Source organism: Electrophorus electricus, chromosome 2 (genome assembly GCF_013358815.1).
Source record: "Electrophorus electricus isolate fEleEle1 chromosome 2, fEleEle1.pri, whole genome shotgun sequence".
NCBI lineage: Eukaryota > Metazoa > Chordata > Actinopteri > Gymnotiformes > Gymnotidae > Electrophorus > Electrophorus electricus.
In genome coordinates, this window is record NC_049536.1 from 23,864,626 (window position 1) to 23,883,584 (window position 18,959).

Consider the following 18,959-nt stretch of genomic DNA (forward strand, 5'->3'; position numbering starts at 1 on the left):
GGTTCAGGCTCACGTTAGTACTGTGGTTCAGGCTCACGTTTGTACCCTGGCGCAAACCCACGTTAGTACTGTGGCTCAGGCTCATGTTAGTACTGTGGTTCAGCACTCCTGATTGCACAAAGCCAAGCAGTGCTAGCCCAGTCAGGAATGTGACCCAGTGTGACCTTATGTGACCCAATGCCCTGTTATATGTTGCCTTGTACAATTTGTGTTAGCCGTCTTCTAGCTGTTCTTCCTTAGTGGTCAGTTCAGACTCACTGTTAGCTAGATTTCTTTTTACACAATTTTATTGAAGTTGGGCCGTTATCTGCCATGCTGCATGACCTCTCCCTGCCCCCAGCAGTCGTAGTGCCTGCTACACCTAGGACATCTTTTTCAGTTTCTCAGGAAGTGTCTCAGGACAGCTGATCGCATCTAGAGTAGAGCTCCGACTCCCCAGTCCCATATGTGTCACTCGACAAACTCCCAGTGTAGCACTGGTCAGCCAGGCTATGTCTGCCACCCATAGAACAGGGCTCCCAGCTGCAGGCCTGTGGGGATTCTCTGGGTCCCACTGGCTGGATGTTTTGGGATGTTGGCCCAGTCTGACCCCATCAACATTGCCATGGCTGATGAATTTGTGCCAACACGCTGTGTGTCAACAGTCTTCCACCTCATACCCAGTTAGCAGTGGTCTTGTGGTCAGTTACAGCTTAGACAGTGAGTGGCAGGTTAGTTACATGTGCATAGGTATGTGTTCACAGTCGAGTGACCAGAGAGAAAAGATTCAAGGCCACTCGCTGTTTTTCTCAGGTGCTAAACTGCATTGGCCAAGTCATCAGTGCATGTTGTCCAAATACATATAAGCACAACAGCAAACACTTATACACAAAACAGCAAACACTTATACACTGAACACTTATAGAGTGAACACTTATACAGTGAACACTTTCTCATTGTACATCAGACTCCATTCCTAATTGGGTTTTTGCAAAACGCAGTGATGTTTTAGTAACACAAAACTCCCCTGAAAGCATCTGATCACACTCTGTTGTGGCAAATCACAACACAGTGGCAGGAGCTGCTAATGACTAATCCAAAACCACCCCTCAGACTGGGCCCGACCTGCAGCTGCATAACCACTGCCTGTAAATCTAAACTCTATACCAACCAACAGATACTGACAGTATAAAGGGTTGGGTGGTTGTGTGGTTTTGCTCTAAACATACAGTGGAACAGGATAGAGAGGACGGAAGCTATAGTGTTAGTGGAGACCACAGATGTGTCATACTCATATATGTGTTAGTGGTCAGAGGAACACACACACACAAACACACACAATTTCTGTCTCTATCCTTTTAATTGAATGAGAAAACCTTTTAATAATAACCAATGTCAAAAAATTATATCAAAACTTTCACATCAATGTGAAAAACAAATGTGAATGTCCTTGATGTTTATTCCATTACCTAAATGGCAACTGCTTCAAAAAAATTTCTTGGTTCTTCAAGATTTCAAGGAGATTAACTGATAATTAACACATTGAAGAATTTAAAATATTTACCAGTATTTATTATATGAGTTGCCACCCAGATGTTAAGCTGTCCATTGGGTCCTGTGCACTAATGTGCGCACACACACACACACACACACACGCACGCACACACACACGCACACACATGCACATGCACACACGTACACACACGCACGCACACACACACACACGCACACACACACATGCACATGCACACACGTACACACACGCACGCACACACACACACGCACACACGCACGCACGCACACACGCACACACACACGCACAAACACAGTGTTGACCAGGGCCCTGACTATCGGCTGTGCTGAATTCAATCGATAATCTTCAGCTCTCACTGGGCCCTGATCCAGCGAGCAGGTGCGTAATCACAGGTGATAGGAGGGTGAAGGGAAGGTACGGCAGCAATGCAGGCAGAGATAATGAGAGAGATTAGGAGAAACAGGGAGATGTTCGGAGAAGTACTGGAGAAGTGAATAAGGCAGAGACGACCCTGGGCCTCCTGGGGCGGACAGCAGGATAATGGACAGGATAAGTGACAGGACACTCGATCTAAAAGAGTCCAAAGGAGAGGAAACGCAGTGACCCTGTGATTGAGACTTCATGGATATAAACTCCTGGTATCTTTTCATCTGTCAGGCTCCTGTTTCATCTCCTTCTAAGACAGACACAGTAAACTTTGGGTGTGAGAGGTCGTAGGTTCAATTCCCAAACTCAGCAGTAATCAGAATGTTGCCAGTTCAAGTCCCACCACCAAGTTGCCACTGTTGGGCCCCTGAAGAAGGGGCCCAAGTTGTATTAATTGCTCAAGTTGCCTTAGATAAAGGTGCCAGCTAAACGTAAACCTTGGTAACACACACAAATCACAAAGTTCAAGGCACTCCTGTCAAGTGTTTCAATCCCCAGTGTCACTGTGCCCTGACGCCAAGTGCCAGGAGACATCTGTGTTTCCCCTCACTTTCATGCTACTAGCTGTGGGGTTCTGGTGCTTAGAGCACCACTCACTCCTCACCTGCTTCACACCCTCATGGTGTGAGTGCAGCTGAACTCCTCCCAACACAGGTCAGGCGTGTGTGTGTGTGTGGGATGTCATCGTGACTAATGTAAAGATGGATTACTTATTACACCATTGTATAATTAGACAATCAGAACCCATTCTTAATCAAAAGGTTTGTGTGTGTGTGTGTGTGTGTGTTTGTATGTGTGTGTGTGTGTGCGTGTGTGTGTGTGTGTGTTTGTATGTGTGTGTGTGTGTGTGTGTGTGTGTGTGTTTGTGTGTGTGTGTGTGTGTGTGTGTGTTTGTATGTGTGTGTGTGTGTGTGTGTGTGTGTATGTGTGTGTGTGTGTGTGCGTGTGTGTGTGTGTGTGTGTGTTTGTATGTGTGTGTGTGTGTGTGTGTGTGTGCACGCTTGCAGCTCTACTCAAATGAGGTAAAACATAAAATTAGACTCATATCAGTCTCTGTAAACTCCACTGTGTGGCAAGTCCATCAGCCTTAGGGTCTGTGTGTGTCCTCACCACCAATCTGCTCTGAGTTCAGTCTTTAGTCTTATTACAGAGTCAGTTTGTAGGTAAACATACACACTATATATGCACGTGAAAACTGAAAAAGAAAACAAAAACATGAAAATGTATATTTTTTGTATTCCATGGGTGAGTATTGTACAGTGTTATATGTGTATCAGATAATGCTTGAACCTGTCTCCTAGCAGTGATGATATGTGTTATATTTGCGGGTTTTCACTCCTGCGGTGGTGAATGTACGGCACTGTGCTTCCCTTTATATTGAGATGGATCCTAAAAAGTAGACACGGGAGTATTTAATCAGAAACTGGACTGTAGTTGTTTAACAAAAGCTTGTCTTTCTATTTTTTCTGTCTTTTACGTAACTGCTGAAAATGAACACTTGTCCTCAAGAGGCCGGCTAGCAGGGGGGACATGCCCACGCCTGCTACGGATCACACCCCTTACCCGCCCCGCTCACAGTCGCAGGAGTACTGATTGAACTCACCTGTTCGTAATCATGATCTGCTTATTTAAACCCACAGATCCCAAGAGACGGGGCTGCATATTAGAGGACCTAAGACGCCAGTCTCGTCTGATAACTGCGCTCACTCAAGGAGACCTTGTTTAAGTGTTAGCATCGCTAGAGACCGATGGATAATCAAGAGCACTTTGCTGCCACCCTACCTCTCGTTTCTTCCATGCCGCAAGCATAGAACGTACAGTGATGTACAGTCACTGTCATTCACACATTAAAGTTACACTTCACAAACGGGTCATTCATATTCATCACCATAGAAACATTCTGATATCGACTGATCGGTTTACGTGTGTAACATTTGACATTGGGCTTGTATTCTGCGCTGGGACATGTATGCTGTACTTGACACCGAGTGTCTTCTTGACATGGAGTCTTCTTGTCCTCTGCTGAATCTGTCCTCACCCTCCAGGAGAACACAGAACGACTTTCAGCCCTGTTGTTTGAGGTTATATTTAGTTTTGTGTGTCACTCTGTGTCATGTTCACATGTGAAGGTTGATAATGGTCTTTAATGAGAGGTCTAAAATGAGCTCTTCTCCGATAAATACTGTTATTAAGTCTAAATACAAACAAAAATAGATCTAAGAATGCCATAGAGGGTTCGACCTTCTAGCCAGAAGGCTGTAGTCATGTGTGTGTGTGTGTGTGTGTACACAAAATGTCATTTTCATACATTTTTGAACATTTTATACATTTTCCAGAAAAAAAAAATATCATGAATATGTAGGACAACCAGAGGAAAACTGTGATTTGTCAGGACTAGAGACATTTCAGCTAAAAACACAAATGGAAAAACTTTTTTATTTTATTTTTGGTTTCTAAGGTTAAGGTACAAATGAAAGCACAGTTAAGGTTAAACTCCAAAATATCTTAGCACAAATTGATGAAATATGCTAAACAAATATTAACCCCATGCTCTTGCAAAATAAAAAAGTCCTAAACAAATTGTGTGTGTGTATGTGTTTGTGTGTGTGTATGTATGTGTGTGTGTGTGTGTGTGTGTGTGTGTGTGTGTGTGTGCGTTTTGTAAGCATGCTTTCGTTTGGGGGTCCATCCATTTGTAACATGCAGACAAGCACAGACGTCCTGTCCTGCGTGAGCTGCTGCTCAAACAGAGACCCCCTCACACCCGCCTGTCTAGGCCCCATGTGTTCATCTTCTCTGCCAGCAGTGACGTCAGCCGCGTCTCCGCTGCCTTGGTGCCACAAGACCACAGCCACGCTCTGCAACACAGGCACCAGCCAGTTCCAGCCCACCTGGCTCATCTGGGCCACTGTAAATAACCCAGCACGCGTGAATCACACACATGCCCAGGAGGCTGGACGTGCACGTCAGGGATGAGGTGGTGCTGGTGGACTGCATGGCGTGGTCAGTGGGCAGCGGGCAGTGCCAGGGCTTGTGGTGTATATGAATGAAAGCGCACTTGCTTCCTACTCAGACTGGTGACTCGAGACTTTTGAGAAGTATCTCAAAGAAGAAAAAAATCTTGTGTAGCCAAGATTGTGATTTTTTCCATATCACCAGAGTGTGTAGATCTGTTAAAGATGTATAGTAGATGGTAATGCACTATTAATGCATGCAAATATATTTATTGCACTTAATGCATAAACTGGGAGTTTAATTAAGAAATCGCAAGGCATAGTGAAACTTTAATAGAATAAAAGCTTGTTTAATGAAATGTAGAATGAAACACAAATTCTGCATTAATGTTGGGGCAATCTTGATTCTAGATTCGTGTTGAGAATTAAACTTGAGGCTGTTATTGCTATGGGTATAGGACAGTAATGCCCAACTTTGTTTGACTCAAAACGAAAGTTTCCATGATTATAGTTTTCATATTTATTTTCTTTTACTATGTAAGCTTAGTAGTACATAATCACCAGACCTGTCATTCCCATAGTTGCTATCGTCATCCGTTTCTGATCAGAAAGGGAGTTTGTTTTGATTTAATGTCACAGTGGGGAAAGGATGGCCGCATTTGACACCACAATGTTTGAATGGTAACGTGGATATTCTGAGATATGTGGACCTGTTTTTGAAAGATTTTGGATGGATTCAGAAAACACTGTCTGTCTTTTACAGTGGATCTGATGGTGACTACAACCAGAAACTGTTAATAACTGTTATTGCAGTACTAGATGAGAAATATAAGAACAAGTTAAATTTTTGGAGGACAGTGTGTGAAGATTAGGGGTCAAGCCCTGTGGTGGGGGATTCTGGGAGATCCAGTGTTCATCTGTAGGATGTGTGGGAATACTACTGGACTTTCTTTTCAGTTGAGGTTTGGTTTTCCTGGTGTTATGGTGTTAGTAATTGTCTGACTTGATATGATGCGGCTGGATCATTGTTGATTTGGGTATGTCTGCTGGTCTGCACACCCTGTCCATACAAGCACAACTTACAACATACCAAAACACATCTGGGTTTCTTTCAGTAAACAATAACTTACCTGCTGTTGCCGTGTCAGACACATGGCTGAATTCCGACATTCCAGATTCCGTTGTGACTTTCCTGGGATATATTTTACACCAGTGTGAAGGTAAAGGCAGATAATAAAATCCTAAAGACTGAGGTCTTCAGAAGAAGTGAGAAGCTTTATGGGTGTGGATGCCACCTGAACATGGGGCTGAGACCATGGATATGGTCATAAATGTTAGGGCAGAAGACAATATCCCCTGTCCACCATCTCCAGTTATTTCTGGACTGAACGTTAGTAGAGACTGCGGTCCTTTAAACCGTTTGGAATTCAGACATCATTAAATCTGTGCTCGAATGCCCTTATTAATGATACGCTCTCAAAGACTGGGCCAAGCATTCATTACCTCAGTGCTGACAGTCGGACTGGTTTCCCGTGTGAAGTTTTAAATCAAATCTATCTGACGTTGATCCGAGCAGGTCTCCAGAATGCTAAAGCAGTGTGGGCTGAGGACGAGACTCTCGGAGGAGTGGGAGAAAAGAGAGAAACCTCTCTGCAGGGTTACTGACATCCCGTTTTCTTCCTTTCCGTGGCTGAATGAGACGTGATGAGGCTACCTCACGTCTCTGCACTAACATACTGAAATAATTCATCATTTCCTGACTGTCGCCTCAACACTCTCGCACTTGCTCTGATGGCAGAGGGACTGTGTGTGTGACTTCATGAGCACAACTAGAAGAACAGTTCTTTTAAGATGATTTACTTTATTTATGAGGCGTACATAGACGACTCATATAGATTATACAGACTATTATAGCTACTTTATTGGTTTATGTTTTTCATTTGGCTTCTGCTTGTGAGCTGAAATTGCCATGTTTGACAGAGTTCAGGTTTCGTTGCTTAAAAACAGGTATTTACATGGATGAACGCTATGATGTCAAACTTTAATAAACAAAACTGACACCTGAAACACAAACACATTGTTAACGTTGTTTTAAAATGCTGAATATGACTCAGTTTGGTGAATCGCATGAATCTCACCCTCAGTGTTGAGAAAAGGAGTAGAGGAAGAGTAGAAGAGGGGTAGAGGGGGAGAGGACGAGTAGAGCAGGAGGAGAGGTGGAGAGGGGGAGTAGAGCAGGAGGAGAGGTGGAGTAGAGGAGGAGGAGTAGAGGAGGAAGAGTAGAGGAGGAGAGGGGGAGTAGAGGAGGAGGAGTAGAGGAGGAGAGGGGGAGTAGAGCAGGAGTAGGGGATTTGTTCTTCCTGAGGTAATAGCCAGAGATTTTATCCAGTTCTCTTACTCTCAGCATTCTTTACACTAGGAATGCAGCAAAACACTGAAGTATTAAAAAAAAAAACTGGTTAAATAAAACAAAACAAAACAAAATCTCTTGACTTCAAAAAGGACATCTAGATGGGTAAGCATGTAAGGGGAGGAAGCCTGAGGAAGGCTAAAGTAGCAAAGTGAGAAAGTGCTGAAACCAAAAGACCTTCCACAACATCAATACCTCAATATCAATACCTCAATATCAATACCACATCTCAAGGAGATATAATTAGCCCTTTGACATGTTCTGAAGTGATTGATCACAAGGTTATTAAAAGATAATCTTTTATCTGACGTACTTCATCCTACAGCTGCAGTTCAAGTGGAGTTATTATTGAAAACAACATTTATGACTATTAGTATGTAGTCTAGAATAAGGTCTAAGAACAATGGCATTGTAGTTGCATGTCAACACACACACAATCACAGAAATTTACACGAGGTATAATGTATGCTAACAATAGGTGTAAGTCACATTGTGTTGATGCTTTGAGTGTTCGTTATAATCAGAACACAGCTTGCCTGCCTATGAATCTGTATGACAACATTAAGTGTAAAAACACTTGTGTACAAAGGGCTTGTGCGTGGCGACTGCATGAGTCAGCAGTAATGAACTGTAATTTCATTATACAGACATGACTCAGCATGAGAGGTTAAGGTTCTCGCAACAAATCAATTGCACAAAAAAGAGAAAGAGAAGTTTTATGGGGTAGTGGTAGGAGGAAGACAAACCAGAACGCTTTTGTGTCCATTTGATAAAACTTTGTAGACACAGGTGAAATTGATTCTCTTCTGTTGTTCTTTGAAGTTATTCAGCCAATATCATGGGTGTCTGTACACTGTTCTCTGAAATGAAGGGATCAGAGCGGCAAGGCGAAGTTTACAGGGTGTTAGCTGACCACACTGCTGAGAGACACAGAGACAAGCCAGCCAGAGGTTAAACTCCGTAAACACAGTAGAGCTGATTCAATCCCAAAATCTACAAGAACAAAGCTCCAGAATGGATAGGTTGTGTTGACAGAACAACTGCAGCAGTTACGGGGGGTGGAGGGAATGAGACATGGTTGTGGGGGACCTCAGGAAATGAGATGTGGTGGTCCATGCGCCTTCTGAAAGATCTCAGCAGTGCAAGAGGAGACAGGTGTTGAGAAACAGTGTTGGAAAGTCTCACCAATCAGACCTTCAGGGCATGTAGATCAGATCATGTTGTCAGACTATATTGTAGTCCACTGGGCTGGAATGACTGTACTGTTTTGACACTCAAGGTACTGTGTACTTTCTCACAAAGACGAAAGACTGTGACAGCATGTTTTTGTCACATGGGTGTTGATTTTAGAAAAGGTTGTTGTGTTTTATGACTCTAGCTGTGTGTTTGATGAACATAGCTGATTCCTGACTGATCAAGCTGAATATTTCTGCTTCTTTGCTTTGGCTAATGCTACACTTGTTTGGTTTAGGTTTACTGAAAGTTGGACTTATTTGTTTATAATGTTTATTTGTTTATAACATAGGGTTAAGAAGCTTAGAGACATCACAAATGTTTTTCAAACATTGCAAAAAATTACATTACCAAAAGATTAGAAAGTTATAAAACAATTTTTAAGTCTTAAGTGTTCCTTCAGTTACTGTACACTCAAAATATGCAAAAATCACTCAAAATGTTTTCATTGTATAATTTTCTTACTCTGTGAAGTGGTTCTCATGAGAACACCCTACACACTTCTATTAACGAGCATCAACTCATCACTCTGAAGGGCTGAGTGAAGCTGTAATTATCTCACCTGCTTATAAAGATACAGGAGAGCATAAGAACACAGGAGACTGTGTACTGAAAAAGTCAAGTCTCCTTCTCCGCTAGACCTGGACAGTGTGGGGCCCTCTGTCTGTCTGAGCACAACCCCATAAATTCTGCTCAGATTTAAAAACTTTTCCTTTACCCTTGAGCCTGTGTTTATGGCTCTTGGTTGCTGAAACTTTCTTAAGAGACTACAGATTGGAGTTTATTAGCGTTAAATGCTGCTCACCGCTTCACGTCATCAGGAATGTTCTACAAAATATGGCTGTAATGTAGGGGTGAAGGCGCAGGATAATGGTGGAACTGATATACAAATCAACACATGCAATATTATGCAGTGGACTGGGAGACTTGCCTGTGCTTAGATCAAAAAGAACCAAAACCTATGTCTGATATACAGTGATGATTCTATGCCTATGTGTTCCAAAAAGTGAAATTAGTTTGTAAAATCTGTCAGACGACATTGTTTATAGTACAGTTTAAAGACAAGTACCTGTACATGAAGGTATGTAGATGAAGGTCTGTAGATGAAGGTCTGTGAATTATGCATGTAATTCTTTTCATATTTTCCCATCCACAAGCTATAATAAAGAGTACTGTTGAGAAGAACACTAGGGGAAGATCCACAGTAATGCTCCAGGTTCCTGTGGACTCCTGTTGACTAGGAGTCTTTCCATAGTAATGCTCCAGGTTCTTGTGGAGTCCTGTTGACTAGGAGTCTTTCCACAGTAATGCTCCAGGTTCCTGTGGAGTCCTGTTGACTAGGAATCTTTGCTTCAGGCGTTATCTCGGGTACCTTATTGGGCTGAGGTAATGTAAAGGTGCATGTGGGTTAGGTCAGGAGTGTACAGAGCTGTGTAAGGAGTCTGACATTTCAGACACTTAGACAAACACACACCACCTGGTGTAGTCTCAGAGTGTAGCATGATACACAGATGACAGCACAGTAACTCACAGTATTCCGAATGCCGTCCGAATGGCTAACTAGCAATCTGGAATTATTGATTTTTTGGGTTTTTTAATGGTTATTTTTATTTACGATTTCCAGAACTGTTTGTTTAATACATCCTGGGGTGGGTTTGATGTCAACTGCGTACCCTGTTTGCCTCGTACCGCAAGAGTGATCGTCTTAGGACCTCTGCGTTCACACTTGTTCTGTTCCTGCTTCACTTTACATCACATAAATTAGATAATTGGGGATCTCTGCTTGCTAAGGCAAGAGAACTCATTAGTGCACCAGACACTGCTGAGCAAAGCAAGAGTGAACCTCTACCTGTAGACAATGGAGTACATGTGCAGAACCAGTAATTGGCTTAACCAGAGAAACAGTAGAAGTGAGGTCATGTGTCAAAGTCCAAGTTGTGCTAGCAGCCTGTTAAGAATGTGGGGCCACTAAATTAACATTTCTATATGTTTTTGGAAATACTGCTAATGTGACCTCATAATATGATCATTAGGAGAACTCTTCACTGTCTTCTCACAAATTCTCACAGGCTTCTCATTACTTCACACAGTCTTCTCACAACTTTCCCCCTACCCACTCATTGATACTGTATAGTAGCCCTGTCTCACTCCAGAGAAACCAGACCAGTCTCACTTTTGAAATCGCTATCTGTCTCACTCCAGACAATAGACCTGTCTCACTCCATACTGCTCCCACAACATGTGCTAAGTGTCCCATGTCCTCCCTGTTTAGTATTTATGAACTCAAAGCATGTGGCTAAATATTTTCTAACAGATTTGGTTTCTAGTGTTAGATGTCAGAGATCCTGTAGGAATCCAGACTTCATTGTCCTGCTGATTTTGTACTGAAAGGGTTAAATGACGAGTGCTAACTGATGGTTAAGGTCCGGTCTGTCTGCACAGAGGACACGACCTGCCTCCGCCAAACTGGCACGGCCCACTCCACAGTCTGGTCCTCTGTTCTCCTGACCAACAGAAAGAAAGACAGGAAATGAAAAACAAAACTAGAACAACAACAAACATTTAATTAATATTTGCTCCTTAAGAAAGCGAGTTATCTGATTAAGAGGGACATTTCTAACGGGAGGTTTATTTCAGTGCCAGTCACGAGAGAGCAGCTTCTCTCTCAGACAGTGCAGACAGAGTGTTGATCTGACTCGGACTTCTCCACAGTTCTGACAGCCGCATCCCCCTTTATGTTGAGCTGCACACTCGACAGCAATGACGTGCGTACGGTACGACATTATCCTGTTTAAATAAAACCTTGGGTTTATTTCCTGTGTCCAGGAGAGTGGAGAGAGAAGAAATGAACCCAGATAAAAGGCTCATGTGTTTACAAAAGCAGTTCTTTGAAAGTTTGCCTTGTAATGTGAACAACACAACCATATAAATGAGAGACATCACATGGTACGGGTTTAAGGTTCAGCCTGTTTCCATAGCAGAAACCCAAACTGGTGTTGATGTCATTTAATAATAAGTCCTAGCTAGTTGCTCAGAGTACAGGCTGTTAATGGACGCGTTTCCTGAGAGCCTGATGACATTTTGATGTTTTCACAGTCACCGTGCTCCCACTCACAGGTTACATAAACAAATTTGCGGCTTCTCAAGCTCCACCCACTCTGTCACCTTCTGAACAGGCCTGGGTTTTTGTAGTTTAGGGGTGCACACACACACACACACACACACACACACACACACACACACACACACACACACACTCAGGAAAATAGAGCATGAGTACACTAGGCTGGCCTTGAGTGTTTGCGTGCTATGCTGGCTGTTCATCATCAAAGCTCTTTGGTGGTTTAATGGAGAAGGAACATTAACCTGAGACCACGTGTGTTATCCTCATTGTTCCAGCCCTGCATGCGTGTAGTGGTGTGTACGACAAGGCCGTGTGATGTCAGAGCACATGGGGTCAGACCTCACTGACCGCATCTTTGTCTTCGGAAAAGTTGAAACTGGGTTCGGATGCATCCGTCCATTTTTAAAAGGAGAGTTTGTGGCAGTGCAAACCTCTAACACATGGATGGTTCCACCCCTGCACAGCCCAGGGCATGTGGGGCTTCCAATCAGTGCTCTTATATGTAAGCCCCGCCCAGCCTGAGGCCACGCCTCCATTCGGTATATGAATCCTTTAAAGTACATAGGGGTCAGAACGGCTCTGCTAGTACGCTGCGCCAACTTCCAAGAAGTGACACTGGTACAGTGGGCCAGGAGCATGACCCAGAATCTCACCAGGGGTCACCTTGTCCTCCAGGGACTGTGCTTCCACTAAGAAGCATTTAGCGCAGAAACATTGTGTTCTCTGAGAAGAACACAACAGCCTGCCACGGCACTAACAGCAATAACAGCTAAAGTAAACACAGACACAGAACAAATTAAGAACCTCAAATTCCATTTGTAGTTGGAAACCCCTATAAATACCTAGAGTTCTGTCTACAGGGACGTGTTACTCACGACAGTGACGTCTGTAGCTGTGACAAATGTCTTTCTCCCAGTGTGACGCCTGCTATTACAACAACAGACACTCAGGGGGACGAAGAAGATGGGAAACGTGAGAATGGACAACACATACACGCACATGGCCTGCCCCGCCAACCTGAAACTACACACACACACACACACACACACACACAGACTCACGCACACACAAGCATGTATTCACACTCACCTAGACACATTTGCACACATATACACACAAACACATATACACACGTATACACACAGATACACAGACACACATATACACACGTAAACATATACACACATATACACATATAAACATATACACACATATACACACATACACATATATACATATACACACATGTAAAACTGGGCACACACCCAACTAAACACATACACAATCCAAGAGACACAAACACACAAGCACATTGACATACACACACACACACACAAACACACATGCATACATACATACACACAAGGAAGCATTGTTTGTGTTTACTGCAGTCTCCTGGGCAAATGAAAGTCCCCCCCCCCCAAATGTCCAGACCCATGTGCTGAAGATAATGGCTCAGAACACAGAGAGCAGCTTGTGTCTGGATGTCCTTTCTTCATGGACAACAGTAGTTAGAGTTGGGAAAATGTCAAACATGAATGTGGAAATCTAGCATCCTAGTGCCCTAGTACCCTAGTGACCTAGTACAATAGTAATCTAGTGACCTAGTGCCGTAGTACCCTAGTGCACTAGTGCCCTAGTGGTATAGTGCCGTAGTACCTTAGTGCCCTAGTATCCTAATGGTATAGTACCATAGTATGCTAGTGCCCTAGTACCATGTGGTATAGTACCATAGTACCCTAGTGCCCAGGTACCCTAGTGGTATAGTACCCTAGTACCCTAGTGCCCTAGTATCCTAGTACACTTCAGATGCTCTAGAACCCTAGAGCACTTCAGTGTCACTGTAACTTTTTCCTTCCTTGGCCACTTTCAGGCTTTGTGGGAGATAGTTTGGCACTAATTAGAGCACGTGGTGCACATGCCTGCAAACACAGGTAACCTGCACATGTAACTACACACACACAGAGACACACACACATGCACATGTAACTACACACATACACACACACACACATGCACATGTAACCACATACACACACACACACACACACACACACACAAACACAGATGTAACCACACATATGCACATGTAACCACATACACACATGCACATACACACACACACACACACACACACGAACATGTAACCACATACACCCACACACACAGATGTAACTACACACATATGCACATGTAACCACACACACACACACACACACACACATGCATATGTAACCACATACACACATGCACATGTAAACACACACATGCACATGTAACCACACATACATGCACATGTAACCACATACACACATCCACATGTAACCACATACACATACACACACACACACACACACAAACACAGATGTAACCACACATATGCACATGTAACCACATACACACACACACACAGGACATGCACATGTAACCAAACACACACTTGTAACCACACACACACATGCACATATAATCACACACACACACACACATGAACATGTAACCACACATACATGCACATGTAACCACACACACACATGCACATGTAAACACACACATGCACATGTAACCACACACAACTGCACATTCACATGTATCCACACACACATGCACATGTAATCAAACACACACATGTAACCACACACACACATGCCCATATAACCACACACACACACACACACACACACACACATACAAACGAACATATAACCACACACACACACACACACATGCACATGTAACCATACACAACTGCACATGCACATGTACCCACACACACATGCACATTTAACCAAACACACACGTAACCACACACACATGCACATGTAAGCACACACATACACATATAACCACACACACACATACACACACACACACACACACACATGAACATGTACCCACACACACATGTACATGTATCCACACACACATGCACATGCACATGTAACTACACACATGCACATGTATCCATACACACACATGTACATGTATCCATACACACATGAACATGTAACCACACACACATGCACATGTAACCAAACACACATGCACATGCTGATCAGTGATTGCATTTGTCTTTTGTGGCAGGATGCATTTCACACTGCACACACACACACACACACACCCCTCCTGCTCCACTACTGCTTTTTCGGACCTCAAGGCTAAGCCGCTAAGCCAGTTTCATAACAAGGTCAAAGAATAAATAATTATGCTTAGTTAGCTCACATGTAATTACAGTGCAGGGAGAGAGAAATGGCCAAAACACAAGTCCAGATGCTGGCAGGACGTAAAGTGGCTTTTGACCGGGATCAGGGCAATTATGCTCTTAGTGAGGAGACACTAAAGAAGAGAGACACTACAGACCTGATGAGTGTGTCCTGGGTGTCAGTAGTAAAGACACTACACACCTGATGAGTGTGTCCTGGTATCAGCAGTGAAGACATTACACACCTGATGAGTGTGTCTAAGGTTTGTCCTGGATGCCTTGATCAGCGATTTTAGTCTTTTAAACTTCAGGTTACAATGTAATTGTTTTTGTCCACTGTCTTATTGCTTATAACACTTATATGCCATTACTTGATATTTTAGAATAAACCTTTTATTTTATTATATTATTTAATAAATAAAGTAAGCCAACATATGTGCTGTAAAAAGCATAATTGCCCCATTACACATAATAAATGATTACCCAACAACTGCACTGAAATGTTAGTACAGTTCAGAGCAAGTTGCCACATTATGGTGAAGGAGCAGAACTGCAGAACTGGAGGGTATGAGAATATGTTCAGCACTAGACATCATGAAGTGTGTAAACATGAGCGTGTAACCTCTCAGGACTGAGACTGCGATGTCCTCCACATTTCCTTTATCTGTGTGGACAATGCCGGAAATCAGTGGGGCCTTGAGAAGTCAAAATATAAACACAAAACTTCAATTAGGAATTTTAGAACTAAGTGCTAGAGTCATTTAAACAAGCCAGTATTGTCTTTTCTCAGAGCTGGAGTGATAATAGATTCTTTAAATAAGACTGATTTCAACAACTTAAAAGGATAAATAATGACTGATTAATAATACTGTTTGAATACAATACTGATGAGTCTGATTCCCTGCATCAAAGTGTGCATAAAAGTCTTTAATTCCTCTTGGAATATTTCAGTCATGCACACAGCGCTCAAGATCCACTTGTCTGATCCACGTTTGGCTTTTTTGGGCTGTAGTTGGTACAACCTTCTATAATCAATACAATGAAAATGTATATTGACCACTTCACATGCAGACTCGCTCTCTGTCCAGCTGTCCTGTACTGTGACAGGACCTGCGTCTATGTAGCATTCTGTCCAGCTGTCCTGTACTGTGACAGGACCTGTGTCTACGTAGCACTCTGTCCAGCTGTCCTGTACTGTGACAGGACCTGCGTCTACGTAGCACTCTGTCCAGCTGTCCTGTACTGTGACAGGACCTGTGTCTACGTAGCACTCTGTCCAGCTGTCCTGTACTGTGACAGGACCTGTGTCTACGTAGCACTCTGTCCAGCTGTCCTGTACTGTGACAGGACCTGCGTCTACGTAGCACTCTGTCCAGCTGTCCTGTACTGTCTGTCATGAGCAGCAGTGCATTTCTCTCTGTGGCTTTGTGGGGTCCTTTGAGACTCCTGGAGTGACTTTAGCTGCAGTCATACACATGCTGCCCCTGGGGAGACTTCTGTGCTAACCAGCTGTTCACTGTCGCTAAGAATCCCAGAAACAGCATGCCCAGCACTCCCAGCACTCCCAGCACACCCAGCACACCCAGCACTCCCAGCATGCCCAGCACACCCAGCACTCACAACACTCCCAGCACACCCAGCACTCCCAGCACACCCACCACACCCAGCACACCCAGCACTCACAACACTCCCAGCACACCCAGCACTCCCACCACACCCAGCACACCCAGCACTCACAACACTCCCAGCACTCCCAGCACACCCACCACACCCAGCACACCCAGCACTCACAGCACACCCACCACACCCAGCAATCACAGCACTCCCAGCATGCCCAGCACACCCAGCACACCCAGCACACCCAGCACGCCCAGCACTGCCACAGTTATTACAGTCCCTGAGGTCCTTTCTCTATGCACATTAAACATACTACTGGTTTATTGTAAACATGTTACTTGTTTACTGTAAATATGTTACTGGATTACTGTAAACACACTACTGGTTTACTGTAAACATGTCACTGGTTTACTGTAAACATGTTAGTGGATTACTGCAAACACAATTCTGGTTTACTGTAAACACACTACTGGTTTACTGTTAGACAGATGCAAAAATGTATTTCATTCTTTTGTTTTTATTATTTAATCTTTCTCTTTGTTGTGTGTGTCCTCTGCTGTGTGTGTGCATGTGTGTGTGTGTGTGTGTGTGTGTGTATGTGTGTGTCTGTGGTTGTTATATTAAATAAGAGCTAGGGGTCAGTAAAGAGCTGAGAAATGTATTTATCTCACCAAATCTTGTGTGTGTGTGTGTGTGTGTGTGTGTGTGTGTGTGTGTGTGAGTGTTTGAACAAGCATTAGCGTGATGTTGATTTTGAAAAAGTGACTGCCATTATAGAGTTTTTAATCAAAACAAGGCACTGATTAGCTGTACATCAATACCTGAGACTCTCTTCACTGCCCGCTAGTGGCCCAAACGTCGGTTTATTATGTTAGTCAGACTGCACAGTGAGGACAACGAGTTCATGAGCAGTGAACAAATGTTTGGTTTTTTTAACATTTGAGAAGAAGACATTAGAAATGGTTCTTCCTTCATTAGCAAACTATAAATCTGCCATTTCAGATGAAGAAATAAAGAAGAAATTAGTTCTTTCTCTTTGTAATCAAAACAGCCTTTTTTTCTCTAAAACATCTAAATGGCTAACCTAGTCTAGTCCTTTCCTAAATGCCCCATTACTAAAAACTTAAATAAACTCTTGACATCGTTCACTCTAAAGGTCCCTGTAGCATTAGGTCCACCAGTCCAGAGGTGAGGTCTGAGTACAGCAGGCAGCGGTTCTGTGTGACATGCTGTCTGGGACAGATGGACTCGTGTTCTGCAGACATTTGCTTGGCAAGGTTCCTGCAACCACGGACCCAGAGGTCAAACTAAGATCTATAACCCTAAAGGTCCAGCAAATGCCTTCGCCATCATCTCATTGTCTCCTTGTGTTTCTTTATTTTCATTCACTTCCTCTTGCATGCACATTTATTCTTAGAAGAGTAGGTACACTCGAAAAACCTTGATGACCACACTCTACCCTCCCAACACACTCTACCCTCCCACCACACACTACCCTCCCAACACACTCTACCCTCCCACCACACTCTACCCTCCCAACACACACTACCCTCCCAACACACTCTACCCTCCCACCACACACTACCCTCCCAACACACTCTACCCTCCCAACACACACTACCCTCCCAACACACTCTACCCTCCCACCACACACTACCCTCCCACCACACACTACCCCCCACCACACACTACCCTCCCAACACACTCTACCCTCCCAACACACTTTACCCTCTCACCACACACTACTCTCCCACCACACACTACCCTCCCACCACACTCTACCCTCCCACTACACACTACCCTCCCAACACACTCTACCCTCCCTGTTCCACGAGCTTCCCCTCCTATGAGTCACCCTTAGCTGCACTGACTGCTTTTTGAGTGCCTGTGTGCTGTTAGGTAAACACAGTTATCCAGGCTCACCGGGCTTGTCCAGTTCCAACCAACCTCCTAAATCAAGCCACTTCAGGAAATGATGGCATGATGCTGGCAACTAACAGGGCGCTCGCATCTTATGGATTGTGGAACAGAAGCAGGGCTGATTCGAGTGCCACCACCTGCTGGTGGACTGAGTGGCCCCTGGGCCTAACCCTCCTTCACCTTACACCCCCTTTCAGCCAGGACATGTAGTAGTGTTGCTCCAGTTTAAGAAAGACTGAGGTCACATGGATGTTTACAGCGTCTAATCCTCCAATGGCCCTGGAGTTCCTCTCCACTGCTCAGTTAACTGTCTTTGTTCCAAATGGCCTGATTCAGTTCAACTAATAAACAAGATGTGAAGGAATGGAATTGGAAGTGTTGGGTGATATCTGGGACCTGAACAAGGACACTCCAGGAACTGAACTACGGTGTTGTGGTATTAGGAGCCTGACAGAAATGCTGAAGTCTAGAAGCCCTTTCCCTGTTGGACGTTACAGGATTATTCCGGACCGTCTATAGCGTCTGTGCCTGTATCAGGGTGTTGTGCACACATGCTGACA

The 18,959-nt window shown here is 43.8% G+C and overlaps 1 protein-coding gene across 1 annotated transcript in view; it reads right to left on the minus strand.

Moving 5' to 3' along the window:
* The window catches only part of LOC118242584 (asparagine-rich protein-like), a 7,439-nt gene extending 1,376 nt beyond the window's left edge, over window positions 1-6,063 (minus strand). Inside the window, exons 1-3 of the mRNA XM_035534409.1 lie at window positions 6,024-6,063; window positions 4,704-4,847; window positions 1-108 (exon numbers count right to left, since the gene is read on the minus strand). The exon at window positions 1-108 is cut by the window's left edge and continues 1,376 nt beyond it. Coding sequence (XP_035390302.1) covers window positions 1-108; window positions 4,704-4,847; window positions 6,024-6,063 — 292 coding nt within the window. The remainder of the gene's footprint in view (window positions 109-4,703; window positions 4,848-6,023) is intronic.
* Between the last annotated feature and the right edge of the window lie 12,896 nt (window positions 6,064-18,959).